This window comes from Tachysurus fulvidraco, chromosome 19, assembly GCF_022655615.1.
Source record: "Tachysurus fulvidraco isolate hzauxx_2018 chromosome 19, HZAU_PFXX_2.0, whole genome shotgun sequence".
Lineage (NCBI taxonomy): Eukaryota > Metazoa > Chordata > Actinopteri > Siluriformes > Bagridae > Tachysurus > Tachysurus fulvidraco.
In genome coordinates, this window is record NC_062536.1 from 12,097,863 (window position 1) to 12,122,967 (window position 25,105).

The following is a 25,105-nucleotide window of genomic DNA, read 5'->3' on the forward strand; positions in this document are numbered from 1 at the left end:
AACACATTCATTAGTTAATGTTATTCTTTTGAAGTCTGTTGCTCCCATGCTCTGAATACATACATACAGTACACATACAGACTAACCATGGGCCACAGGAGGGCTGGGATGTTGATCGGTACCGTCTTGGGATAGACGTAATCACGCATCTCAACCAACGAGAGCATTTGAGGATGGGTCTAAGACTGCTGCAGTACTCACATGAACTGGCCCAAAAAAGGTACCTTAACTTGAGAAAGGTACCTTAAATATCTTAAATGGACATTATTTTTTATTAAAAATCTCTTCCAAAATGTTTCTGCTGGCACCTGTTCAGATAACCCAAAAAAAAGATTTTTAAATGTTAACTCCCTGTTGCTCGGAAAGGTGACTGTTATAATGTTATAACAAATGTCTATAACAAACTATACAAAACAATAATGTTTTATATTTTATTTGATTACATTAATGTTTAAGTTGATATTTAAAAGAAATATTTGAATTGATATTATGTAAAGGAAATAATGCTGTAAAAAGCACCTTATTTTATATAGATGTTGTTCATATTTAATATATTGTTCAATATTTAATTTTATTGCAATTAAATATATATATATATATATATATATATAATTAAATATTATAAATATTAATTATAATATATATAATTAAATATTGAACAATATATTAAATATGAACAACATCTATATGTTATGCAACATCTATATTTGAGCGAACAATACCAATATGAAATATGAAAACAGTGCTGTTCTATAAATGATTAAAGTAAGTGATTAAAATAAATTCCAGCTACATTACATGATATAGGAGTTACATGATATAGGAGATCCTTTAGACTTGCAATGTGACACATTTATCAGTCAGCAGCAGTTTAATTGATAAAAATCAATTGTCTTGACAAAACAGAAATATTTTTGAAATGAAAGCATGTCTCCATAAAGCAGTAAACACATTATATTATATGGTATTATAATTATTTCTCTATTAATTACAGTTCCAGCATCACCTTCAAACCGAAAAGTGATGGTCTTTACCATCACAGAGCATCATTTTATTGTTCAATCACTTCCTATAGCTTTCCCACTTATTTCTGCATATCATCATTCTCTCTTCGTTTGTGTTTTATTTACAATAACAAATACGTTCATATTTGCAGTCACTCTTTGTCCCTCACGTGGCTGTGGTTTCCAAAAAAACTCAGCACACTTCTTATATGATTTGTATGACAAGAAAACAATCGTTCACTTTTGCAACTTCTGCTTAAATTAAATGTTTATTTATTTAAATGTTGTAGATCATAGATCTTTCATTTTATATTTACATGATATAAACAGGCTGCTTTTTGTTTTGTTTTTGTTTTGTTTTTGTACTAGGGTTTTCTTTGTTTGTTTTCTTCTGTTTTTTTTTTTTTTTTTTGCGGAGTCATTCCCATTGCGTGACTGGTGCACACTTATTTATGCACCCCAGCCTACATGCCACACAAGTCCAGTGTTTGCACACCTTCACATGAAATGAGTGCAAAATAGCACACGTCCTCAAAACAGATCTCCAAAAATGCAAAACCCCATGATTAGCACGTTGGTTTTCCTGAACATATGGGTTTCAAGCAAAATATCGGATGACATCTAAAAGAGGAAGTATCCTTTATTGGAAACTTTTCTTTGCTGTGTCATTCTGTGGTTCCACACATATAAAATCTCAAAGATGTAAATACATGTAGACACAGTGATACATGCTCTAATCCTTACCTGGGTTTATTTAACAATATATAGTCTTAAAATAGAATTTTTCCCATTATCTTTCTTTATTTTATATATATAGTAAATGTATATCTGTATATCAAAACAGGAGTGATAAATGTATCAGTATTAAAATTAATTTTCTTAAAATTTATTAAATTTAATTTTCTTAATAAAAAATAAATAATAATTTTAAATAGTATTAACAAAGTTATCACTTATTAACTGAGGAATTGTTTGAAATTGCTTTTAAGAGCCTCGTTTCTGAATTTCTAAATTCTGAATTTTAACAAACAAACACATTGAGTAACATATTGCTAGTTTAATGTTACACACTCATGTGATGAACATTAAGGCTTAATGCAGGTGATGCTTATGTTGTTCTTTGTTTTAATCAGTTAATACAAGGATTAGTTACTATGGTGATGTTACTGAAAGAGAGCTGAAACCATCTCACATAAGCGAACCTTAATATAAAATCTTTAAGCCATAAAATATAGATAAAAAAAATCTATTTATATTATTTGTGTTAAGATCATCTATGTTAAAACATACACAAATATAGCTAATACACTGACTTTCCACATGGTAATGGACCACATGGAAAATGACACTATATTATTTCATATTTTAATGTTTATGAATATATACTTCTTTTACTTACCATTACTTTCATTTCTTTTTTACTTTTTCCATTTATACTAATAATTTGGTAAGTGTATACAGTAACTGTATTTTTGTACATGTTATGAATGGGACATGGAATAGTAATTGGATATGTTTACATCATGTCATAGTCACATTATCAGGACAACACGCCTGATATTAAGTTATCAAAGAATCAAATTATACACACATCAAACAAAATATACACACATATTGTACTTGTACTTTTCAGACCTGTTTAAAAACACAATGTTATGATTTATTTAAACAGGAATCTGGAGGTTCAAAGTAGAAAATAATTAGAATTTGTTTAATTCAAAGTCACACAGCACTGTCCAGTACCTGTAACTGTGATGAATGACCAACTCATAACAATGATGGCAGATTTGGTTGTGATATCGGTGTGTTGCTAATGTGGAGATGAAAACCATCATTCTCTTCCTCTGTAGTCTCCTTGATTTGAGTGATGAAAGTGTTCTTACCTGTCTGTGACGCTCGTAGGTCTGAATAATAAAGTCTTGTCTTTTCAGTGAGATCGGGCTTTCCAGATGTTTTAGTATTATCCACTAAGACATAGTCAGATATAAAGCTTATCCATTTCCTCTTTTCAGGCTATGGGACTGAGTGCAAAGGGAAGTTTCTACGCCAGCATCTCCGACACGAGCTGATCCAAATTTAAACCATAAAAAAAGTGACTTATCATTGTTTCTTTATTGCACAACAATATTAAATATTTTGGTTTAAAATACAGTGGTATTCTTTTTTTAGAATTCAGAGAAATTGAGAATGTAATGTTACCGAAACAAGCATGTTTTTTTATGTTCTATGTAAATATGTAATGGGAATCTAATGGAAATGTAATGGAGATGGATATACAGCTTAATCGTGTAAATTATTTAGGGACAAATTACAAATGGTTTGTTTTATATAGACTCCTGAAAAGAAGATATGTCAGAGCAGACTAGAGCATGTCTCACTGGAGAATTCCTCAGGACACAAGGTTTAGATTGAAATACTAAGGTCTGTGGGCTACTGAGCTTTTAGCTTCATCTACATAATGATAATAATGATCTATTCCTCCAGTGTGAGCAGAACCAGCATTTGATTTTTTATTCATTGCCAAATGGATATGTTTATTCACAATGCTGTGTTATCATAGCTGTATAGGGAAGGCTGGATAGCCACTTGGCTCTAACAGATAATCAGGAATCACCAGAGAAACAAACAGACACCCTAAAAATCAAGCTGTTCTCCACTGCAGCCTTCATGAATGGAGATTCAAAAGCACTTCATTAATCTCTTCACTCCGCAATCTGCTTGTGGAGAGGCTGTGCTGAGAAAGTAATCATAACTCAAGCCTTCTAATGAGAGAGGAGAGGAAGAAAAGAGGAGCGAAGAAGAGACAGGAGAGGAATGCCGAGGGGAGGAGATTATATGAGGGGAAAGGAAAGGGAAAGATGGGAGAGACAAAGAGCGGAAAAGTAAAATACAGAGAAAAGGTGGAAGCAGTGGAAAGGAAAGATATTAAGAGAAGAAATAAAAAAGATAAGAAGTGAGAAGGCTAAGAAGAGAGATTTAAGAAGGGGAAAGGTGATATAAACAGACAGATGGAGAAGAGAAAAATGAAGAGATAAAGATAGGAGACGAAAGGGGTGAATTAGAAGGAAGGTATGAAGACAAGAAGAAAGTATAGAGAGCGCAAAAAGAGAAATGAATAAGAGATAAAAGAAATCTAATAAGATAAGGAAAGAGATATAGAGATAAACAAGGAAGGGGAATGAAGAGAGATGAGAAGAGAAAAAAGATGTATTGAAAGGAGAGATGAGGAGAGTTAAAGAGAGCACAGAATAGGAGGGAATAAGAGAGGAGGAAAATATGAGAAGATGAAAAGGCAGATATACAGAGGACAGGTGAAGAGAAGAAAAGATGAGAAAAGAAGAGAAGATAAAAGAAAAGATAAAGTGAGTGAGGTAGAAACATAGATAAATAAATAGAAAAAAGAGGTGAACAGAAGTTTGTGGAGAACAAAAGCAGTAGATCCAACTTCCCTGGTAAAGACTTCCTGGTAAAGGATCTAAAACGGATTATAAAATGTGTGTGTCGGCACAGTGACAAAGTTTTCTATATGGACATGTCTGTTTAACATTTTTAGAGTGTGTCAGAAACAAGACTTAAAAAAGCACACGTGTCACACTTTAGTAAATAAAAATGTTTCCAAAATGCTGGATTATGCCACACTTTGTGATGTGCTGTAAATGGAGATTAATGATCTTATGGCACGTCCACTACTAACAATACATTTAACTGTAATTTATTGTTGCTTTATAATGAACTAATAACATGCCAGAACTTTTTATTCCTTACATATCAATGCCGTCTTGCGTGTGACCGTAAACGAGGCCACAACAGAACTTCCTTTTATTTGTGTAGGCTGAGCATGTGTTTGTGTGAGTCATCCACATTTATCAAAGGGCCTTTGATGACTCTGAGTCATCAAAGTCATCAAAGTGTTAGAAAAACATTTTTTAAAAAGTACTATATAATCAATATATTCATCGTATGAAGGACAACAGACATATATGAATAGTCAGACTTTGTGCCAGCTTTCTGTGATATGTTTAGATCAGTGAGTAATAATACTTATCGTCTGATTTTTCAACAATCTCAGTTCTTCTTGATTTGTTTTCCATGAGGTTTTTGAGCCCCTGTTGTGCATCGGTATTTTCCCATTGCTCATCCAAGCACTGTAAATATTTCATGTCTTTAGCAATTTTACAGAATACGAAAGCTGAAGGAAGGAGAAGAGTGAAAGAAGGTAGAGCTCAAATCATTGCACTATTGTTTTTGTTGATTTTGGTTCAGTCTATAGAAGTAAAGTTTATCATGAGATAATCCATCACAGATCCATCACAGAGCCATCACAGATTACAGGTCTGAAGAATTCCAGTCATCCAGGCTATGACAAATGTCTTGTAATAGGTGACCTGGGCTTGTAATGAGTTCAGGAAGATGTTTCGTCACTCTTCAGTTTTGAAATATTCATTGTATTACAATTCCAGTAAGCAAGACTTACTACTATCACAGATGACAAAACAGGTCTCAGCAAAAAGCATACTGTTTAAAGTCTAATAATCAAAAGAAAGGAAAAGTATCACTAGTGTTTAAACCACCTTCACCTCTGTCTCAGCTTTCTCTCTTTGTCCAAAAGTTTCTGAGAGGACAAACTTCTTGTCACATCTTTAAAAACCTGATCGCTTTGCTTTATTCTGATCGATGTGCTCCATTTCCTGGCACTGTGGCAGAGTAGTTGTGAGGGAAGGGGGGAAATGACTCATTCTTTGAGATGGCAATTGTATGTGGCTCTGTGTCTTCCTACCTGTATGTCTTTGATCATAAGAGAGCATGGGGTGGTGTTTGATTCCATGGATACTTTGACAGCTCGCAGGCTGGCAAAAGCCTCTAGGATGACTGTGAGAAGATCAGAGGAGACAGGGTGGAAGGCAGGAGTCCAGCTGCGAGAAGATCAGAGGAGGCGCAACTTCAACCACAGCCATTGTGTGAGAGCGCAAATCACTCAGATAACTTTTTTCCCTCTTGTTTGAAAAAAACTTCACTCTCAGAATATTGAATGGCACAGTTTATGGTCTGAGTGGTTTTGTCTAACTTTGACAAAAAAGATATGCTTCCTTTTTTGTCTGGAGGGCTCAGGAGGCTTGGCTTCACAGTGCAGAATTGTATCACCTAGCTTTCTAAAATCACTCGGTGATTCCCTCTAGGACTGATGAATTGTATTGTGCCCCAAGACAAGTTAACGGAAATACAAAACTTTTAGGATTTATATAAATGTTGGTTGTTCAAGTGATGTTGGTTGTTCATGTCTGATTTTCTTATTTAGAAAGAGTGTTTACAGAGAGGTCATATAAAATAGTGCATTTCATGCCAGGCCACATGATTTATCATTACATTTACTGGCTAAGATATTGTGAAATGCGACATCTCCATCGTTATGACGTCTCCATCACTGTGACGTCTCCAACATTGTGACGTCTCCATCATTGTGTGATATTACACGCTGTTTTATATCTTACATTTCACACTAGACTTATTTAACTTTGGCATTAATTGTGTCTGCACAGTCATCAGCTGTATTCATATATCATTTGTGTAAATTCGTACAATTGATGCAATTCAATTATCTATAAAGACCTACAGGAAGTTTTTGAAGGAAGGATTGTGAGGGAACACGAGATATGTCCTTTTACTTCTTATAATATTATTGCCTTTAGTGATAAGTTTCTTATAATTTGTTCTCCTTCTGTCCACTGTGCAGTTATTAATTTTCATTGATTTTCACTGTGGTTTATCTGACTTAGCTACTTACATTAGTTAGCTCATGTTTTAGCGTAGAGAAAACACTTTACTGACCAGAGATGGTAAACACATGTATAACGATGCACATCTAGTGTGTATTCCCCCTGATGCCCAGGATTCATGGGATAATCTCCACATCCACCAGAGGAATGATTCTGAAGGAAGATGAATGGTTCAGCCAACAAAAACTTTTGTAAGTTAATGTCTCCCTCTAGTGGCAGCTACAATTAATTAAAGTCTAAGCTACAAAGCTGGAAATTGTAGTTATATCAGCGTAAAAACGTGGAAGCAGGATACTGTATGAGAATCACTAAACTATGGCACTTAAGTTATATTTGACCACAGAAATCCCCTCACTGATTGGGCTACGTGTTTAGTAGGCAAAAACAACTTCCAAAATTATGTGCAGGTCTTAACATTGAATCTATTTGTGCTTATTCCCTAAACTTACAAGCACAAGAAGGTTTCCCTTCACTGGTACTAAGAGGCCCAAACCTGTTTCAGTATGACAATGCTGCTGTGCACAAAGCAAGCTCCATGAAGACATGGCTTGACAATTCAATTCAATTCAGTTAATTTTATAGTGCTTTAAATTCAAATTTTACAATTTGAAAGTTTAAAATTAAGTTTATATATATATATATATATATATATATATATATATATATATATATATATATATATATATATATATATATATACTCCTGAGATGATTTAAGTAAGAAACCTAAAGAGAAACCAGACTCAGAAGGGAACCTTTGGGTGACACTGGGCAGTAAATAATGTAAATGTAAATAATGCCCTTTCTACAACAGTTTGTAGTTGAGTGAATTAATGGTTCAGCACAAATTCAGAGTTCACCACAGACCCAACATTCTGCCACAGACCCAACATTAATTTCTTCCTGCCAAAGTGCTCAAATGATCATTGATAAAGATAAAGCTGGCTAATGCAACAGTGGTTCAAACACAGCGTGATAATCTCCGGGTGGCCCCATCCACAGCAATCCCATGAGTCCCTGGCTGTCCATGCAGATAAATCCACAGAAGAGTGCACACCAGCCAACGAGGCTCAAACCAGGGGCAGGGTGTTAGGATTGATGAAGTAGGTCTGGAAGAAGAGGCGCTCAGACTAGGAACTCAGAACAAGATCAAGGATGATGTGGAAGAACTGGAGTGACCTGCACAGACCCTTGGCCTCAACCCCAGTGAACACCTTTGGAATGAACTAGAACAATAACTGTACCCCTGACCTCCTCACTCAACATCAGGTTCTGACTCATATAATGCAAATTGTGGCTGAATGATTACAAGTGCCACACAGTCACGCTCTAAAATCTGTTGAAAAGTTGTAGGGGATCTAGACTAAAGGACTGCAATGGAATGGGTGTCAGGTGGTCACATACATACCTTTAGCTGCATATTGTATGTCACATATACATGTTCTAACCTGCATTGTATCTAAAATAAGATTTTTTAAAATGATTATTATTTTTATGATTTAGAAACAGAATAAATAATATTCAGAATAAATATTTAAAAGGGGGGGGGGGGGTAGTGTGTGATTGCATGAGTGAATGCAAGTGTGTGTGTGCCCTGCGATGGGTTGGCACTCCAAGGTGTATCCTGCCTTGATGCCCAATGATGCCTGAGGTAGGCACAGGTTCCCCGTGACCCGAGACGTTCGGATAAGCGGTAGAAAATGAATGAATATTTAAAAGTACAAATAAACATTGGTAGAGTGTACTAGAAGCCTCCAAATATCAAAGTACTAGAGGTGAAAACCCAAGATGTTCTCTGGTTTGTGAAGTGATGTATTGTCTCCCCCTGTCGGCCAAGTTATTGTACAAAATTATTTTTAAGTCTGATGACATTGTTTATGCCGAAGTACAAAATCCTGATAAGATAAAGACAATCCTTAAAATCTAAACAAGTCTAAGCAAATAACTTAAAATAATTTAATAGCAATTCATACCGCACCTCTATTAAGTCCCCAATATTGTTGAGAAGATGAAACATTTCTGGTTAGAAGTCAGAGGTAACAGCAAGGCTTAATGTAACAATGTTTTCAGACACGAGCTTTAGGAGGGAGGATGTTAAGCATTTTTCACGACGAGCTGCATGTTGTGTCTTTAACTTTATGTGAGACGGTGACTGTTTATTTCTGCTTAAATGGTAATGATGACAAAAACACATTTACCAAGCACAATCAGTTCACAAATTACACTCCATGTCAGTGTAAAATTATACAATTAGTAGAATAAACACACTTACACTTATGAAGTTGAAGAGTTTATTGCTCATTGTGGTGATCTATAAGTAAATGTTTCCCTTAAAACAAGCTGAATAGAGCAAGCAAAAGTGATGGTGAAATTTTGAGAAGCTTAATTTTCCCCCTCTTGCCCTGAGAATATAGACTTGCAAGGCCACACAGATGAGGTTAATCATAGGGGTTAGTCTAGGCAGCGGGGTTAGTCTGTGCTACTAGCCAGGGTAATTTTCAGGTCCTTTGCTACCAGGCTGGCAGTGACATAGTGCATTGCAGCTCTATGCTCCTTGAAGGTCTTTACAGCCTCATCACTGTACTTGGGAAAACTGTATACCTCCCTAAGAGAGGAAGAATAAGAGAGAGTTATGGACACATTTCTAGCAAAAAATTAATAAATGTGATAATTGTTATATTGTGGATCAATTAGAGAAATACTGAAATAATCAATCCATAGTCGATACACTGGACATCAGGGTCAAGAACCAGCAATAAAGCATCAATACATGTTAATGTTATGGCTTAATACTCTCACTCACTCACTCACTCACTCATTTTCTACCACTTATCCGAACTACCTCGGGTCACGGGGAGCCTGTGCCTATCTCAGGCATCGTGGCTTAATACTAAATATTAATATGAGATTTATTCAGACATTTGACTGTCAAAATGGTATATTTGTTATATATGGCTGAAATGACAATAAAAGCTTTTTGACTTGACTTCTCAAATCTGATGCATCAGAAGTTTTGGGGGGGGGGGGGTTTCAGCTCATTCAGAGAAACCTATAATCCAAGCCTAATAATAAATAAAAAGAGTCTCCAATGTCAACACACTGAAACCTTCAGAGGTTCACCATTGGGAAACACTGAAGATGGAACACATCGCATTTTGATTTTAGTTTGGCTTATTAACTTATTAACAAAAAGAAAACGACTGTTTATAGCTTTTCTCATAAAAGTGACTTTGAGACATGATGTTATTGGTAAATAATTCATTTCACTTTGCTTCCACTTCACTGTTGTGCTGCATCACATCAGCTCTTTGTTGTCTTGCTATACCTGCATGCCGATCATGTTTTATTCATAACATGCATGGTGCTATTGCCGATGCTCTTACTGCTAAATGTCGAGGAATTGGTGACAGTGTGGATCAAATGCATTAAATATCATAAAGACAACAAAAAATAAGAATAAAGAAAGAACAATGTTCTGTTTGGAAGTTAAGCTGAAAGGCCAAATGTGGTTCATTCACATCCATATGCCACTGAGTACACTGTAACTACTGAATAAATACATTCACACAGCCCTTGTAAAAGTTAAGCACACCAACAAAAAGGAAGCCTAACAGAAATGACCTCCATCAGATACAATGTAAAAGACTTGATGCAAAACAGAATAGAAATGTATCCTGCTCAGAATGTTGGCTCACTTCACCCTGACCCCAACAATACTGCAGATTTCCTGAGAAACAAATGAGATAACCAAATTGCTGATTAAGCCAAAAGGGAGGATTGTTTTTAACCATGAGCCACATCAATCCACATCAATCCTTCCTTCAAAAGCTTTGATCAAGGCTTTGAGAGCTGAACACAGAACGTACACAACAGGAGTTATTATCTGTAACAGTTCACAACAGGACAACTGAAAAATCTTCTGCCCAGTGCAATGAGGTAAGTAGATGATTGGAACCGTTGACAGTAATAAACGAAGACATTAATTAAATTAGGCTTCTATAAATGCAGAAGATTGTCTTCTGCAGCTCTGCAAAGCTGTTACAGGAAACAAACAGCAATTGCACTGCATCCCGTCTTTGGTGAAATCTAAAACCCTAGATATCTAAAAGATGTCTAAAAAAAACACACAGGCAGCTATGTATTTTTTCCTGTGTTACTATTATTATTATTATTATTATTATTATTATTATTATTTAGTGAGACATCTTACACAACAATTAGGATCATGCAATTAGGTTTTGTGAAACATTTAAGTACAAACCTACTATAAAAACAAAATGGAATTGATGAAAGCTGGCTGCTTGGAAATCGGAACTAGATTTCTGACATAATTCTGGTATAAACCCCACCAACTGTTCTATATGTGGATGTGGTAGCTCAGTGGTTAAGGTGTTGGGCTACAGATCAGAAGGTTATGGGTTCGAACCCTAGGTCCACCAAGCTGCCACTGCTGGGCCCCTGAGCAAGGCCCTTAAACCTCATTTGCTCAGTTGTACGTCACTCTGGATAAGGGTGTCTGCTAAATGCTGTAAATGTAAATATAGACACACACAACCAAAAACAAGACCACAGCCTGTTCATCCTTGTCTGATTCTTTCCTGTCCATGAATGCAGACCAGAACCAAAGATCTGAGTCTGTACACTTTCCTTATTGAAGGTATCACTAAAACATTTTACACAGAACCATGAAATGACACTTTTGAAAACGATGGATCAGGAAAAGACAAAACATTAAGCAGTAATCTCTGGAATGGAAGTGGATGCTTTAGAACGGGCATCACCAAATGGCGGACTGCGGTCCGGATCCGGACCGAGTGACGGGTCTGCCCGGACCCATTAAAATTCTAATATTATCATATTAAGCATCTCCTTATTATAATCTAATATTATAAGATTATATAAGCTCTTTGATATTAATAAAAAGATAAATCTTTTGTTCATGCACAGTTAATCTAGTTACGACAGGAGCGTCATCAAAAGCCAAGCCAAAAACAGATTGTTTCTGTTCCATACTCCAGAGCAGAAGGTGGCAGTAATGCACCTAATTACGCTGGCAGGACAATTAATATTCAAACTTCTGGCAGGACAGTTACATGCCCATTTCTCTCACTAGGGACGGAAGTTGGAAAGGGAGTAAGGAGAGGTGGAAAGGAGAGAGGAAAAAGGGAGCTGCTCAAAGCTCTGCACTTTTATTTTATTCAGTAAATTCTGCCCTGTTCTATTTTACTTGAAATGTTCTTTTGCCTAAGGTTCCTGTGTTATTAATGTAGTTAATGTTTAAAAAAGGGGCAGCTCAAAAGTCTTTTGTTTAATTTTTTTCTTAAAGATTAAAAGCACTTTTATTTTATTCAAATGATTCTGAATGTTTTACATTACTTGAAATATAGGCCCTAAGTTCAGGCTGCTCAAAGCTGTGTTTGCACTTTTTATTTATTTTATTCAGAAGAAATTCAGTGTCTGTTGTCTGTTACTTGACATGTAGTAAAGACAACTACAGGATTGTTTTCTATTCAAGTGCCATACTGTACAAGTTCAGACTGTGAAAACACTTAAAATTGAACAATAAATTATATAGAAATGTGTGTGTGTTATTGATTTTATGAACATGAGGGTACACTATTTTAAGTGACAATATAAGATTCGGACCTTTGCTGGGAGGAAATTTTAGTAACTGGACCTCTTTGAATTTTAATTGAATACCCCTGCTCTAGAATGTAACATGTAACACACTCTTTAAGTTTATGAATGTAGAGATATACAGAATAAAAATGCCCCATGAATACACAAGTTTAAATTTAGTGGTGAGGTCGATAGAATTTTTCAATAAAATCTCCCTCAGTTTAAAAAAAAAAAAAAGAAGAAGAGGTTTGATCACTTAACTTCATTACACTTCATAGATTTGTATTTGATTAATGTTTTTGCCAGTAGGTTCCTATTATTCTGGAACAACTGGATAGTCAAAACACCAGGTAAAACATCTATGTCTGGCAGTTACCTGAAGAGCGGCCGTGTGAACTTCATCCTGCCTTGCTCTGTGGCCATCTTCAGAGCCAGAGGAACGGCCTCTTCCCACTGCGCTTTGACACACAAACGCAGCCATCTACACACACACACACAAACACACACACACACACACACACACACACACACACACACACACACACACACACTTCAACCAATAAGAATAGCTCCCACCTATAAATGTGGTGATCTATGATTAATTACTGCAGCAATGATTAATCATAGTTAACTCACTTTAAATGTGTGTACTGATGTTTACATAAAACCATGTAATTATATTTAATACAGTAAAATGTTTTGTGAAAATTTGTATGATCCTAACTGAGCTTCTAACTGAGTAAGTAGCAAAGATGAAAACATTAATTAATAAAAATATGCCAAATATCAATGTCCATTATTAATAGACTGGATCTGAAGAAAATATTAAAACACACTGTTTGAGAATAAGAGCTTGAGGCCTTGCAATAGATAAATCACTGCTATGCTTAAAACTGCTCATCCAAATATTTGAGCTCAGCAGTCAACATACAGCCTGTTTAGGAAGTAGTCCAAGGACCAAATCCAACATAGATACAATCTGATGTGCTCACCTGAAACGGATCTCAGCATTGCGGACACTATTGAAGTTATACACCTCCTGCATTCTCTTCACATGAGAGACAGGAAGAGGTTCCTGAAGAAAACAGAGTGTGTATAAAAAGAGATCATAGACATCCACACTGGAGTGCAGGATAATGTAAATAAAGGTAATAATAGTGTTAGTGCAGGTCTTAGTACCTCCTGAACCAGCACAGCCAGGAACTCAATCAGCTGATGAGAAGAGAACTGCTTTAGATCAGCCTCACTAAAACCTGACAGGTCCGCATCTGTAGCCTGCCAACACACACGCGTGTACACACATACACACACAAACACACACAGGCACACACATGCACACGCACACACAATGAACGTCTTTTTTCCAATATAAAGAGAAGTATTAATTTCCCTGATTTTTTATTATTTGCTTTATAGCCTTTATGTGTATGTCAAATCCTTTGCACATTGCTGTTTTATTTTTTGTTTTTTTTTATTGTTTTATAGTAAAAGATGTAGTTTACCTTCACCCATCTCTGAGCCAGTGCAGTACAGGCATCTGCCAGGGTGGTGTCATACCTGACCAAGGACAATGTTTAGTCAAACATATAGATACACTGATGTACATGTGCACAGAAACAGTGATGCTTACACTGGCTTGACAGGGGCCATTCCTGGAGTGTGCATCCATGCATTCCAATCCACTTTATTTAAGATGTCCACCTGATATGGAGCAACACAGAAACAAGTGATTATATTACAGCAACACAAGTAGTAGTCTTAGTAACATTGCAGCAGACCCCACAGTTCCTGGTTTATACAGAAATACCTACTCCTGAAACTAAGTTACACCCTGAGAACGGTCTTGGTTCCTGTAAGAAACACACTCTCAGTCCTTTACAGACTCACCTTGTCTTTGAAGTAGGTGAACAGGTAGTTTTTCCAGTCATCTGTGGTCACGCTATTGTAGGCAAACATCTGGATGTAGGACTTTACAAAGCCCATAAACACCTCTGTACAGGGAATAGAACACAAAAAGATGTTCTTAAGCATAAGGTTTATAATGTCAATTAGGGCATTACATCATGTACTGAAACAAATAATCACATAATATCACAACACTACTGCACTTTATGGCCAAAAGTTTATGGACATCTGATAATTGCACTCATATGTTTCTTCCCCAAACTGTTCCACAATACTGTAAGCATAGGATTTCCATTCTCTGAGGGGCCTCTACATGTTCCAGGCTGGTAATGCCCCTATCAAAACTGCTGTGCATGAAGACATTGGGGTGGAAAAACTTAAGTGGCCTCCACAGAGCCCTGACATCAACCCCACTGAACACTTTGGGGATGAAATAGAACACTGACTTTGTCTGAATGAGCAAATTCCAACAGCCATGCTCCAAAATCTGTTAAAAACCCTTCCCAGAAATCTAGATGCTGTTATAACAGCAAAGATGGAATCAACTCCATATTAATGTCCATGGATTTGGAATGAGATACTCATCAAGCATACAGTTTATGGGTGTGATGGGCAGATTTCCAAGTACTTTTGGCCAATATAATATATATGGTGCAGCAGAGGAAATGCATGTTTTTCAAACAATCAATACACTACAAGATCACAGGGTGGGTAAGGTGTGTGTGTGTTTGTGTATGTGTGGTGTGTGTGTGTGTGTGTGTGTAATAATAATAATAATAATAATACATTTTATTTAAAGGCGCCTTTCTAACACTCAAGGTCACCGTACAAAAGAAGAAGAAAAACAACAAAAAATATAGTTATACAATACTTACATAGAAAAAAAAAAAAAAAAAAAAAAAAAAAAAATGGACCAACATTACAAATCATGATCTAGAATATGCTAAACTAAACAGATGAGTTTTAAGCTGAGATTTAAATGATGAAAGAGAATCAATATTACGGAGCTCAGATGGAAGTGAGTTCCAGAGCTGAGGTGCAGAGTAACTGAAAGCTCTGTTCCCCATCGTTACAAGACGGACAGAGGGAACAATGAAATGAGTGGAAGAAGAAGACCTAAGAGTGCGAGTTGGTTTTGGAGTATGAAGAAGATCAAGAAGATATGAAGGTGCAAGATTGTGGATAGCTTTAAATGTTAGAAGAAGAATTTTATACTTGATACGAAAATTAATGGGAAGCCAGTGTAGCTGTTCCAGAACAGGTGTAATATGATGGATAGAGGGAGTACGAGTGATAATACGGGCAGAAGAGTTTTGAACGAGTTGCAGCTTATGAAGGGTTTTGTGAGGAAGCCCAATGAGAAGAGAATTACAGTAGTCAAGCCGGGAGGTTACTAGACTGTGAATAAGAGTGGTGGTAGATTGAGTGGTGAGAAAGGAACGAAGCCTATTGATATTTCGAAGGTGAAAGTATGCAGCCCGAGTAACATTATTTACATGTGAGGTAAAAGAAAGGGTACTATCAAAGATGACACCAAGACTCTTAACCTGAGATGAGGGAGCTATGAGAGATTCATCAATGGAAATAAGAAAATTCGAAAATTTGTTAAGCACAGTTTTTGTGCCTATAAGCAGAAATTCTGTTTTATTGCTATTTAGTTTAAGAAAATTTGCTGAAAACCATGATTTTATGTCAATGAGACAATCAGAAAGAGCAGATGGAGGGAGTTTAGAATGTGGTTTTGTGGAAAGGTAGAGCTGGGTGTCATCCGCATAGCAATGAAACTTAACCTGATGTTTATGAAAAATATGACCAAGGGGTAAAAGGTAAGTAATAAATAACAAAGGGCCAAGAACAGAGCCCTGGGGAACACCAGAGGTAACGGAAACTACAGAAGAGGTGAATGATTTTAGTTGAACAAACTGTGTGCGATCAGAGAGATATGAATGAAACCATTTCAGAGGCGTGTTGGTGATGCCAATAGTGGAAAGCCTGTCTAAAAGAATATCGTGGGAAATTGTATCAAAAGCTGCACTCAGATCAAGGAGAAGGAGGATGGATAGTAAACCAGAATCAGCTGCTATAAGCAAATCATTTGTGACTTTTAATAGAGCTGTTTCAGTGCTATGAAATGGGCGAAAACCAGATTGGAATTGTTCATATAGATTATTGCCAGACAAGTGGATATGAAGTTGAGCAGCAACAACTTTTTCCAAAATTTTAGAAATGAAAGGAAGATTAGAAATAGGACGAAAATGATTAAGGTTGTTGGTGTCCAAACCTGGTTTCTTTAGAATTGGAGTTACAGCAGCTGTTTTGAAAAGAGAAGGAACAGCCCCAGTGGTAAGGGAAGAATAAATAATGTCCATAATAAACTGGGACAGAGAGGAAGCAGTAGCCTTAACAAGGACAGTTGGTAAAGGATCAAGAACACAGGTTGAAGATTTAGATTGGTGAATAAGTTTTAAGATATCATCAATTGTGGGCAGAATAAACTCAGAGAACAATTGTGTAGGAACAGGTAGAACTGAGACACATGGAGTAGAAACAGGAGTGGCCATAAGTTGACGATGAATGCCTTCAATTTTTGAGGTAAAGAATGATGCTAAAGTATTGCAGAAATCAGATGAGTACAAATGAGAGGGAAGTGAGTCGGTGGGTGTTGTAAAATTTTTCAATAAGGAAAAAAGAAGCTTTGAATTCCCTTCATTAGAACCGATTAAGCCAGAATAGTATGTAGATTTAGTTTTAGCAATAGTGTCTTTATAGTGAGACATATGTTCTGAGTACATTTCCTTGTGGACAGTAAGGCCAGTTCTTCTGAAAAGTCTCTCAAGCTGTCGTCCTTTTGCTTTTAATTGCCTGGGAAAAGGAGTGAACCAGGGTGCAGTAACAGTAAATGAAACAGTCCTAGTCTTAACTGGAGCAAACGTATTCAACAAATTATGGAGACTATTATTGTACTGAGAGACCAAATTATCTGTACTGGAACAGCTGTCAGCCCTAGGAAGACTTGCAATGCTTAAAGACAAGTTGTCCAAATTAATGTCCTTGATTTTCCGGAATGATATAATACGTGAAGATTTTGGTTTGAAGAGAGGAAGATCAACATTAAAGGACAGTAACAGATGATCAGTACATGGAAAAAAGTCTGCATTGAGGTTGCCTGGAGAGACACCTGAACAACAGATTAAATCCAAATTATGTCCTTTAATATGCGTGGGAAAATTCACATGTTGCTGCAGTCCGAAGCTATCCAGACAAGATGTAAATTCTTTAGCAAGGTTGTTGTGAACATCATCCATGTGAATATTGAAATCCCCCACAAGAATTATATTTGGTGAAAGAGTAGTTATTTCATTCAAAAAAGCAGCAAAGTCAGGGATAAAATCCTTGTTAAATTTTGGTGGTCGATATACAGTGCTGATAATAGTTGGAGTAGATCCAGAGAGCCGACAAACTGCAGCCTCAAATGAGTGTGTGTGTGTGTGTGTGTGTGTGTGTGTGTGTTTGTGTATGTGTGGTGTGTGTACCTGGGCCTCCTAACAGCTCTTCCAAGTGGTAGAGAAGAGCGAAACCTTTCTCATATGGTACAGAAGAGAAGCATTCATCAGGATCGACACCGTCCAGGCTTGGCACCAGGTTAGTTTTGACATTATTTGCCCCAAAATGGTTAACCTACAAAACGAAACCCAACCATGCACAAGATTAGAGTTCACACATCACAAGGCTTTTGTTAGAGGAGTTACAGCATCTATGTGCATAGTTCTCATTGATGTGCTTTATGTATTATGGATGACAAAGACAGCTATGTTGGGTTGTGTGTGTCTTACAGACTCCTGTAGCTCTTTCCAACCTCCCATCGCTTTAAACTGTCTGAACTGCTCTCCCTCCATCACCCTGCCAATCATTCTCTCAAGATATACAGTGTGTCCTTCATTCAACCTATAAAAAAAATAAAACAGTTGATATTATATAATAATGAATTATTAGGTACTTATTTTTATATTTTACTTATAAACAGATAATGTGCAATGTATGTATTAGAAAATATGCAAATATAGTGAGGAGGAAAGATTAACGATTAAATTAATTACATTTATTACAGAATTGAGCTCGGCTTGCATTGTCTTATGTGGTATCAACTCAAACAAAGAGTTGCATTAAGTCCAGCTCCACTGACTGACGGTTTGTTGTAACTACAAAATTTCCCCATGTCATGCATGTTTGAGGCATCTTGAATAACCTCAAAAATATGAAATACCTTTAAAGACCTACAGATGACCAGTACTTTTGCTTGTGTGTAAGCAGGAGCATGTTATCTGGGGCAAATGACCACCAATCATTAGATCATATTAGATGTGTATTCAATATCTTGACATTTGTAGCTCACAGATGATATTGGAAAGAAAATGCTGCACATGATGCATGAACCATACAGAGGTCATTTTTAATGAACTGAGAATAACAAATTTGAACCCTTTGCACCCTTTATGTAAACATCACTACATACGTGTGAAGGAAGTATTTGAAGCTCAACACTGACCAGCTGAATAAAATTTTAGTTTACATTTACAAACCAAAAATGACCCTCACACAAGCTTGGAGTTATGCTCAAGTTTTCTAGTATACCTACAAACAAGATAAATGTACAACATGTGCATGATGACTGACCAAAAATTCTCCCAGGTTTTATTAGTCACCAGGTTTCCAGTCCAGCTGTGAGAAATCTCATGAGCAATGACCTATAGTCAGACAGATGAGTTATCAACAATACAGATACAGAGTACACCAGAAAATATTCTCTAAATATGTAGTGGTATTTAATAACTGCTCTGCACAAATTCACCACATAAAAACACAGACTTACAGTAGCGAGGGATCGGTCTCCAGCCTTTAAAAACACAAGAGCAGACTGTTAGATGGCTTGCAGTGTAAAATACACAAACACACGGTACAGCGGAAGTAACTAAGTTTATGAAGAAGGTGAGAAATCACCATTTCTACAAATGTTCTGTGATTCATTAGCTTAATTACATGCTCTATAAACTTGTTTAAATACATGCAAGCAAAGCTTAATAAAAGGATAAATGTGTGTGCTAGAAACTGTAGAAAACGGGAAGCTGGCTTGCAGACTACAAACATGCTTAGGTCTGCAAAAACAGCTGCATGATAGAAATGCTGTCTGCCAAATGCTGGAAATGTAAATGGTGTTAGTGTGTGTTCTAACCAGTAAAGTAGGTGTCGCAAAGGTGAGGCAGGGGTTCTCCATGCCACCGTAGGGGAAAGACGGAGGAAGCACCAGCAGATCATATTGTCCCCATACATAGGGTCCTGCAAGACTCTCTGCAGTCTTAAGCATCGCCTCGGTCTAACACACACACACACAAACAGAGGAACTTGTTAATTGTTCGACCACACATTAGAGTCACATCACACATCTAACACATTAGGGTTAGATGTGTGAAACAATGTCGTGCCACACTTACTTCAGAGAACTCAAATGCAGCCTTGTCCACATATTCCTTCTCTGACCAAACTCTGGACCTGGGTCCAATCTCCCTGTATAGCACACAAAATACATTTACAGAACCGTCCAAGTCAAATCTATTACTCTTAAAACTAGAATCATTCCAGCTGCCTTGCGCATATAGCTGGTTGTATAGCTGGTATAATCTATGACACCAATTTAACTAATTCTAGTTAAATTCTAATCAAACTGATTAACTTATTAATGAAGTATTTTAAAGATAACTTGAACTCTCGAACCTGAGAGACTGGACATGTGTATGTGCTTTTACATCCAATACTTCCATTTTAAATTCAGCATAAGGAAGAAATGTCAAACCAGTGCAGGTAAAGAATGCTTGTGGTCCAACTTTAAGAGTACGTCCATTCATATTTAAGATATTATTAAGACATAAGGACAAGCTGCTCATACACAGATGAAGTCTAATCCAGCAGTAAGGGGGATTTTATGCATTTTATAGAGTATTCTTTTTTGTTTCAGAATCTGTAGTTTATACAAAACAAAACAAAAAACAGGAACTACCTGCTCTCTAGAGCTCCAACCACAATCGCAATAAGGTAGGAAGGCATGGGAACCTGAGAAAGAAACATGCACACACACGCCCGTGTGCAAGAACACACACAGACACACAGACAATAAAGTACATGCTACCATGCATCAACATTTTCACCACAGGTTTTTTCAGAAGCATTAAACATGGCCTGCAATAAAGTGACTTTTTATCAGCTAAAGTAAGATCTAAAAGTGTCTAATATGTCTCACAGCCACATTCACAAGTAATACAAGAGATGAAACAAGCCTTTTAAACAATTAGATCAGAAAATCCTTTATAAATATATTAAATAGAACCTTTCAGATGTAAACTTTCATTTCAACAGTTAAACAATAACACTAACATTTACCAACCACTTCTAATGCTGCAGTATTTGAAAAATTCCCACTTTGCTCATGAGCATAAAGTGCATTTATCATTTTTCAGTATTGATGTAATTAATTATATTATATATGTCATTAATATTTTTCGGTGCCTGGTTTTCATGAATATATAATTTCATTTAAAAAAAAATCAAAGGGAGAGAGTGTGTGTGTGTTTCGAATTAATAAACAAAATCAAAAGAAAGATCTTTGAGAGAGAGAGAGAGAGAGAGAGAGAGAGAGAGAGAGAGAGAGAGAGAGAGAGAGAGAGAGAGAGAGAGAGAGATGTTGGCTAACCGGTTGACGAAAGCGGTAAATGATTCGGCTGTTATCACTCGGATCTGGTTCCTGTCCATCACGCATTGCACTCATAAGTGCTATCAGCTCTTTGGGTACTGACACCTAAAACACACAAGCACACACACATATATAACAAACTGATTAAACTGACAAGTCCCTCTTTGTCTATGTGAATGTTAATTCTGGGATGTGAAGTGGATGATCTGTGATGTACTGAGGCTCCTTTGGCCTTGACTTCATGGACACATGACATCATGGACTCCAAAAAGTGCAAAGAATGAAACTCTGGTTGCCTCTGATACAAATTTATAAGAATGTCATGGTTGGATCTTCCAGGAAAGGACAATAAAAGGACAAACAAAAGAACAAGTTTTTGACTAAAACCTGACTGAAGAGCTGTATTGCAGAGATTCATAAACCATTATACATGAAGACTCTGGGGTTATGTTGACACAGCCAGGTTTCACTAAAGTACTAAATTCTAATTCCTAATTCCTAAAAATATATATGATTGAAGTATATTAGGAGCTGTTGTATTTTGGCTGTATGTGAGTTCAGTGTGTACCTGGGAATAGTAGGTGTGTTTCACTGATGGAGTGTCCTGACAGGGCAGCATAGACCTGCAGTGAATAGCCTGTTAGATTAAAAAAGAGCAATGAGTGTGAGGGCAAAATAGTAGATTTTAGATGTATGCAAAGAGAAACTGTACAGAATGTCAAATTACAGGAGCAGTTTGACGTAATTTTATATATTTTATATTTTTTTATTTTATATGATAAAATATTCTGAAAAGATTCTAATTTTGTAAATACAATTAAATTAATACAGATATAAGAGTAGATGTAAAAATGCAAACTGCACCTTTGAAGATTTTAAATGAAGCTTTTTTTAAAGAATTATAGTCTTTTATAGTCTTGTTTTTATAAATACAGCACATAGAGGCTAATGTGAATGCAGTGCTGACTACCAGGAGACAGATTAGTGATCACAGTCAGAGAGCAGATGAAGCTGAGACACAGCAGATAAAACAGAGAAAGCAGTGACAAGGTTTTTCTGAGAAAGAGATACACTTGGGTTCACACAACCACATCACACTTGCACAAGAAGTAACAGATAAGTCTCACATCTGTTTGGTCAAACGGTGGTGTTCATTTCTACATAAACTCGCTTGGAATAATGAGTTAGTAATATACACATTTACTCGAGTGGTGGACAGTACTAGACATTTAAAAAACTGTGTGCAGTTGATGATAATAAAAGGTTTTCTGTTAACGGCTCTTGACCGAGGCACTTAACCCTATCTGCTCCAGGGGTGCTATATAATGGCTGACCCCATGCGGTGACCAAAACTTCCTAAACCAAGACATGCAACGAAAAGCAATCCACTGCACTGTAATATACGTGACAAACTAAAGGCTTATGCATATTATTTTGCTCATATTATTTTTCTTGCTTTATTAATGTATTTCTGTCTAATGAACTTCAAGAGGCAGGTGAGATCAATCTTGACATCCTTCCTGACATCCTTAACTTACAGGATGAGAGGGCATACCTGGCACTGGCTGAAAAGGTAGGGATGCTTTTTTCCAGCAGTTTGTGCAGGATTGAGCCACTGCAGAGCTGAGGACTTTGGAGAAGTCTCAAACTCGATCTCCACAATCACATGTTGCCCACTGAACACACAACACACATCTGTTACATGCCACACTGTTCACATCATAACTTCAAACACAATAAGCACATTTTAGGTTTTTAGGCTCTTCTATAAAATAAATCCCACAATCACAGTCCCACACGAAAGCTCATTATGAGCATACGAATGTACAGAGATGAAGAGTGTGTTGTTACCGTGAGAGCTCAAAGGGCAGGCTGATCTCCAGGGGGCTGCCTTTATAGCCCTGTTTCTCTCCCAAGGTAAACTTGGCAGCTTGGCAATTGGCTGATACCTTGAATATCTTTAGGTCATTGGTGTCGAGAGTCTAGAAGACAAAATGAGATTAAAGAAAGGTTATTACCAGTGATTAATTAGTGACTTTAATAACACTGTAATAAAACATAAATAAAATAATACTTGTTTTATTGCACATCATCAAATCTCACATAATTTAGGAAAAGTACAGGTTTGTAAACAAAATCAGTATCAGATAGTTAGATATAGATATGTGTGTGTGTGTGTGTGTGTGTGTGTGTGTGTGTGTGTGTGTGTGAGTTTAAAGATAAGTATTGAGTGACAGTGACAAGTTCAGATACGAATATCGTATATCATATCATAATAGAAAAAAAAGTGGAGCTAGTACATTAGTTACTGATTAATTAAACCTTGAGGTGATAATTTAACGTCTGGCCTGTTTTTTTTTTCATATGGGTGCGTGTTTTTGTGAGACTTGTGAGGTTTCAGATCTTTTGTCAAAGACAACAGATCAATTCATTTTATTCTAATAACCAAGATTATTACATTTTATTCTAATAACCAAGATGTTTTTTTTAAGTTATGCTTATTTCGCTAAACAATGTTAGAATTATAACAATCTTATTCCATCCTGCAATCTGTCATTAATCCTATACATGTTTTTAATAAATAAATACCATGATATTATTAAAACCAGTCAGCTTTCTGTGGTAGTTATTTATGGGTGAAAACTATTTATAGGTGAAATTATTTCTGTCATTCATATTCACCCTCGATTAAAGTGGAATAAATGTTTTGTGTTATTGTCTTCAGACTATCACTCCACACCCGAGCCAAAGTTCATCACAAACCTTTCCAAATCATATTCAGAGATTTTTTTTCCCAACCGTAGTCCGCCTCCTGTAAACGGATTGGCTATTTGTTCTAAATCTGCGCGTGTGTCCTTTTATATGTAAATGATAGCCAATCATAACGCAGAAGACTTATGAGATCTAGCCAATATACGCTCAGAAGGCGGGATGTGTCGGAAAACGAGTATGGAATAAACAGACTCGTTATGTGCAGATTTATTGTGTGATAGCAAAGTAATGATAACTGATTAAAGTTTAGAAATCAGAAACAACCCCGGGGATGTAATATTAAATCTTTAACTACTTGCACAAGCAGTGAAAAGAAATCAAAACTGCACAAAACATAAATAGTAGAAACTCGTGTATTAGCAGTAAAAGTAACTGTAGCTATAACACGTGATTTACATGAGACATTTTACACACAGCTGCCTGGTCTAATAAGACAGCTTTACAGCTACCTGGAGGGAAAACATCTATTATATAATATAGAGATTTTACCAGGGCAGAGAATCGATCCTGCAGAACCTCCACTGTGAGAGAGACATTCCCTTTTAATACATGACTGTCGAAGTCCACGTGATAGAACAGATTTACATGGCGAGTAACACACATGGAAAAAGAAGAGAAAGAGCAGGGGTCTGATACAGGAGCCATGATCATACACTGCTTGCTTGCTTGCTTGCTCGCTCACTCACCCACGCACTAACACAGACACACACTCAGCTCAGATGCTGCATTTAACCCTCTCACGTTAGTCTATGTGACGGAAGTTGCACTGATGCATCATGGGAAATGTAGTTTTATAAGCTTCCTTCCATCGTGACCTCGTTAAAAACGATTATCCTGCTATTAAAAATGCATAAGAATTAGATGCATAAGTAAAAGTAAAGCTGTAGCTGTTTAATGCATATTGTCTACACATACGTTTGAATAAAATACACGTATTAAATAAAATATAAGAACACATATCTAGCAGGGCTACGCCCCTCCTCTCTGAAATAAATAAATAAATAAAGAAAGAAAGAAAGAAAGAAAGAAAGAAAGAAAGAAAGAAAGAGGGGGGCACTGTGGTTTAGTGGCTAGCACGTTCGCCTCACACCTCCAGGATCGGGGTTCGATTCCCGCCTCCGCCTTGGGTGTGTGAAGTTTGCATGTTCTCCCCGCCCCTCGGGGGTTTCCTCCGGGTACTCCGGTTTCCTCCCCAGGTCCAAAGACATGCATGGTAGGTTGATTGGCATCTCTGGAAAATTGTCCAGAGTGAATGAGAGTAAATAAATAAATAAATAAATAAAAATAATA

General features: G+C 36.6%; 2 protein-coding genes across 2 annotated transcripts in view; both read right to left on the bottom strand.

The window, feature by feature from the left end:
- Positions 1-3,034, bottom strand: part of tfec (transcription factor EC) — a 33,622-nt gene extending 30,588 nt beyond the window's left edge. Inside the window, exon 1 of the mRNA XM_027151762.2 lies at positions 2,888-3,034. The gene's annotated coding sequence lies outside the window, so the exon portion shown is untranslated. The remainder of the gene's footprint in view (positions 1-2,887) is intronic.
- A 6,020-nt stretch (positions 3,035-9,054) lies between these two features.
- lta4h (leukotriene A4 hydrolase) lies at positions 9,055-24,544 on the bottom strand. Its single transcript, XM_027151732.2, has 19 exons — positions 24,305-24,544; positions 22,895-23,025; positions 22,599-22,719; positions 21,612-21,680; positions 21,044-21,148; positions 20,354-20,406; positions 19,791-19,863; positions 19,532-19,672; positions 19,172-19,195; positions 18,976-19,046; positions 18,135-18,246; positions 17,835-17,979; positions 14,284-14,387; positions 14,027-14,097; positions 13,899-13,953; positions 13,576-13,671; positions 13,389-13,471; positions 12,773-12,877; positions 9,055-9,382 (listed from the first exon to the last, which is right to left on the bottom strand). The coding sequence occupies exons 1-19, from the start codon at positions 24,464-24,466 to the stop codon at positions 9,247-9,249; spliced, it is 1,857 nt and encodes a 618-aa protein (XP_027007533.1). The 5' UTR covers positions 24,467-24,544; the 3' UTR covers positions 9,055-9,246.
- Positions 24,545-25,105: the final 561 nt, after the last annotated feature.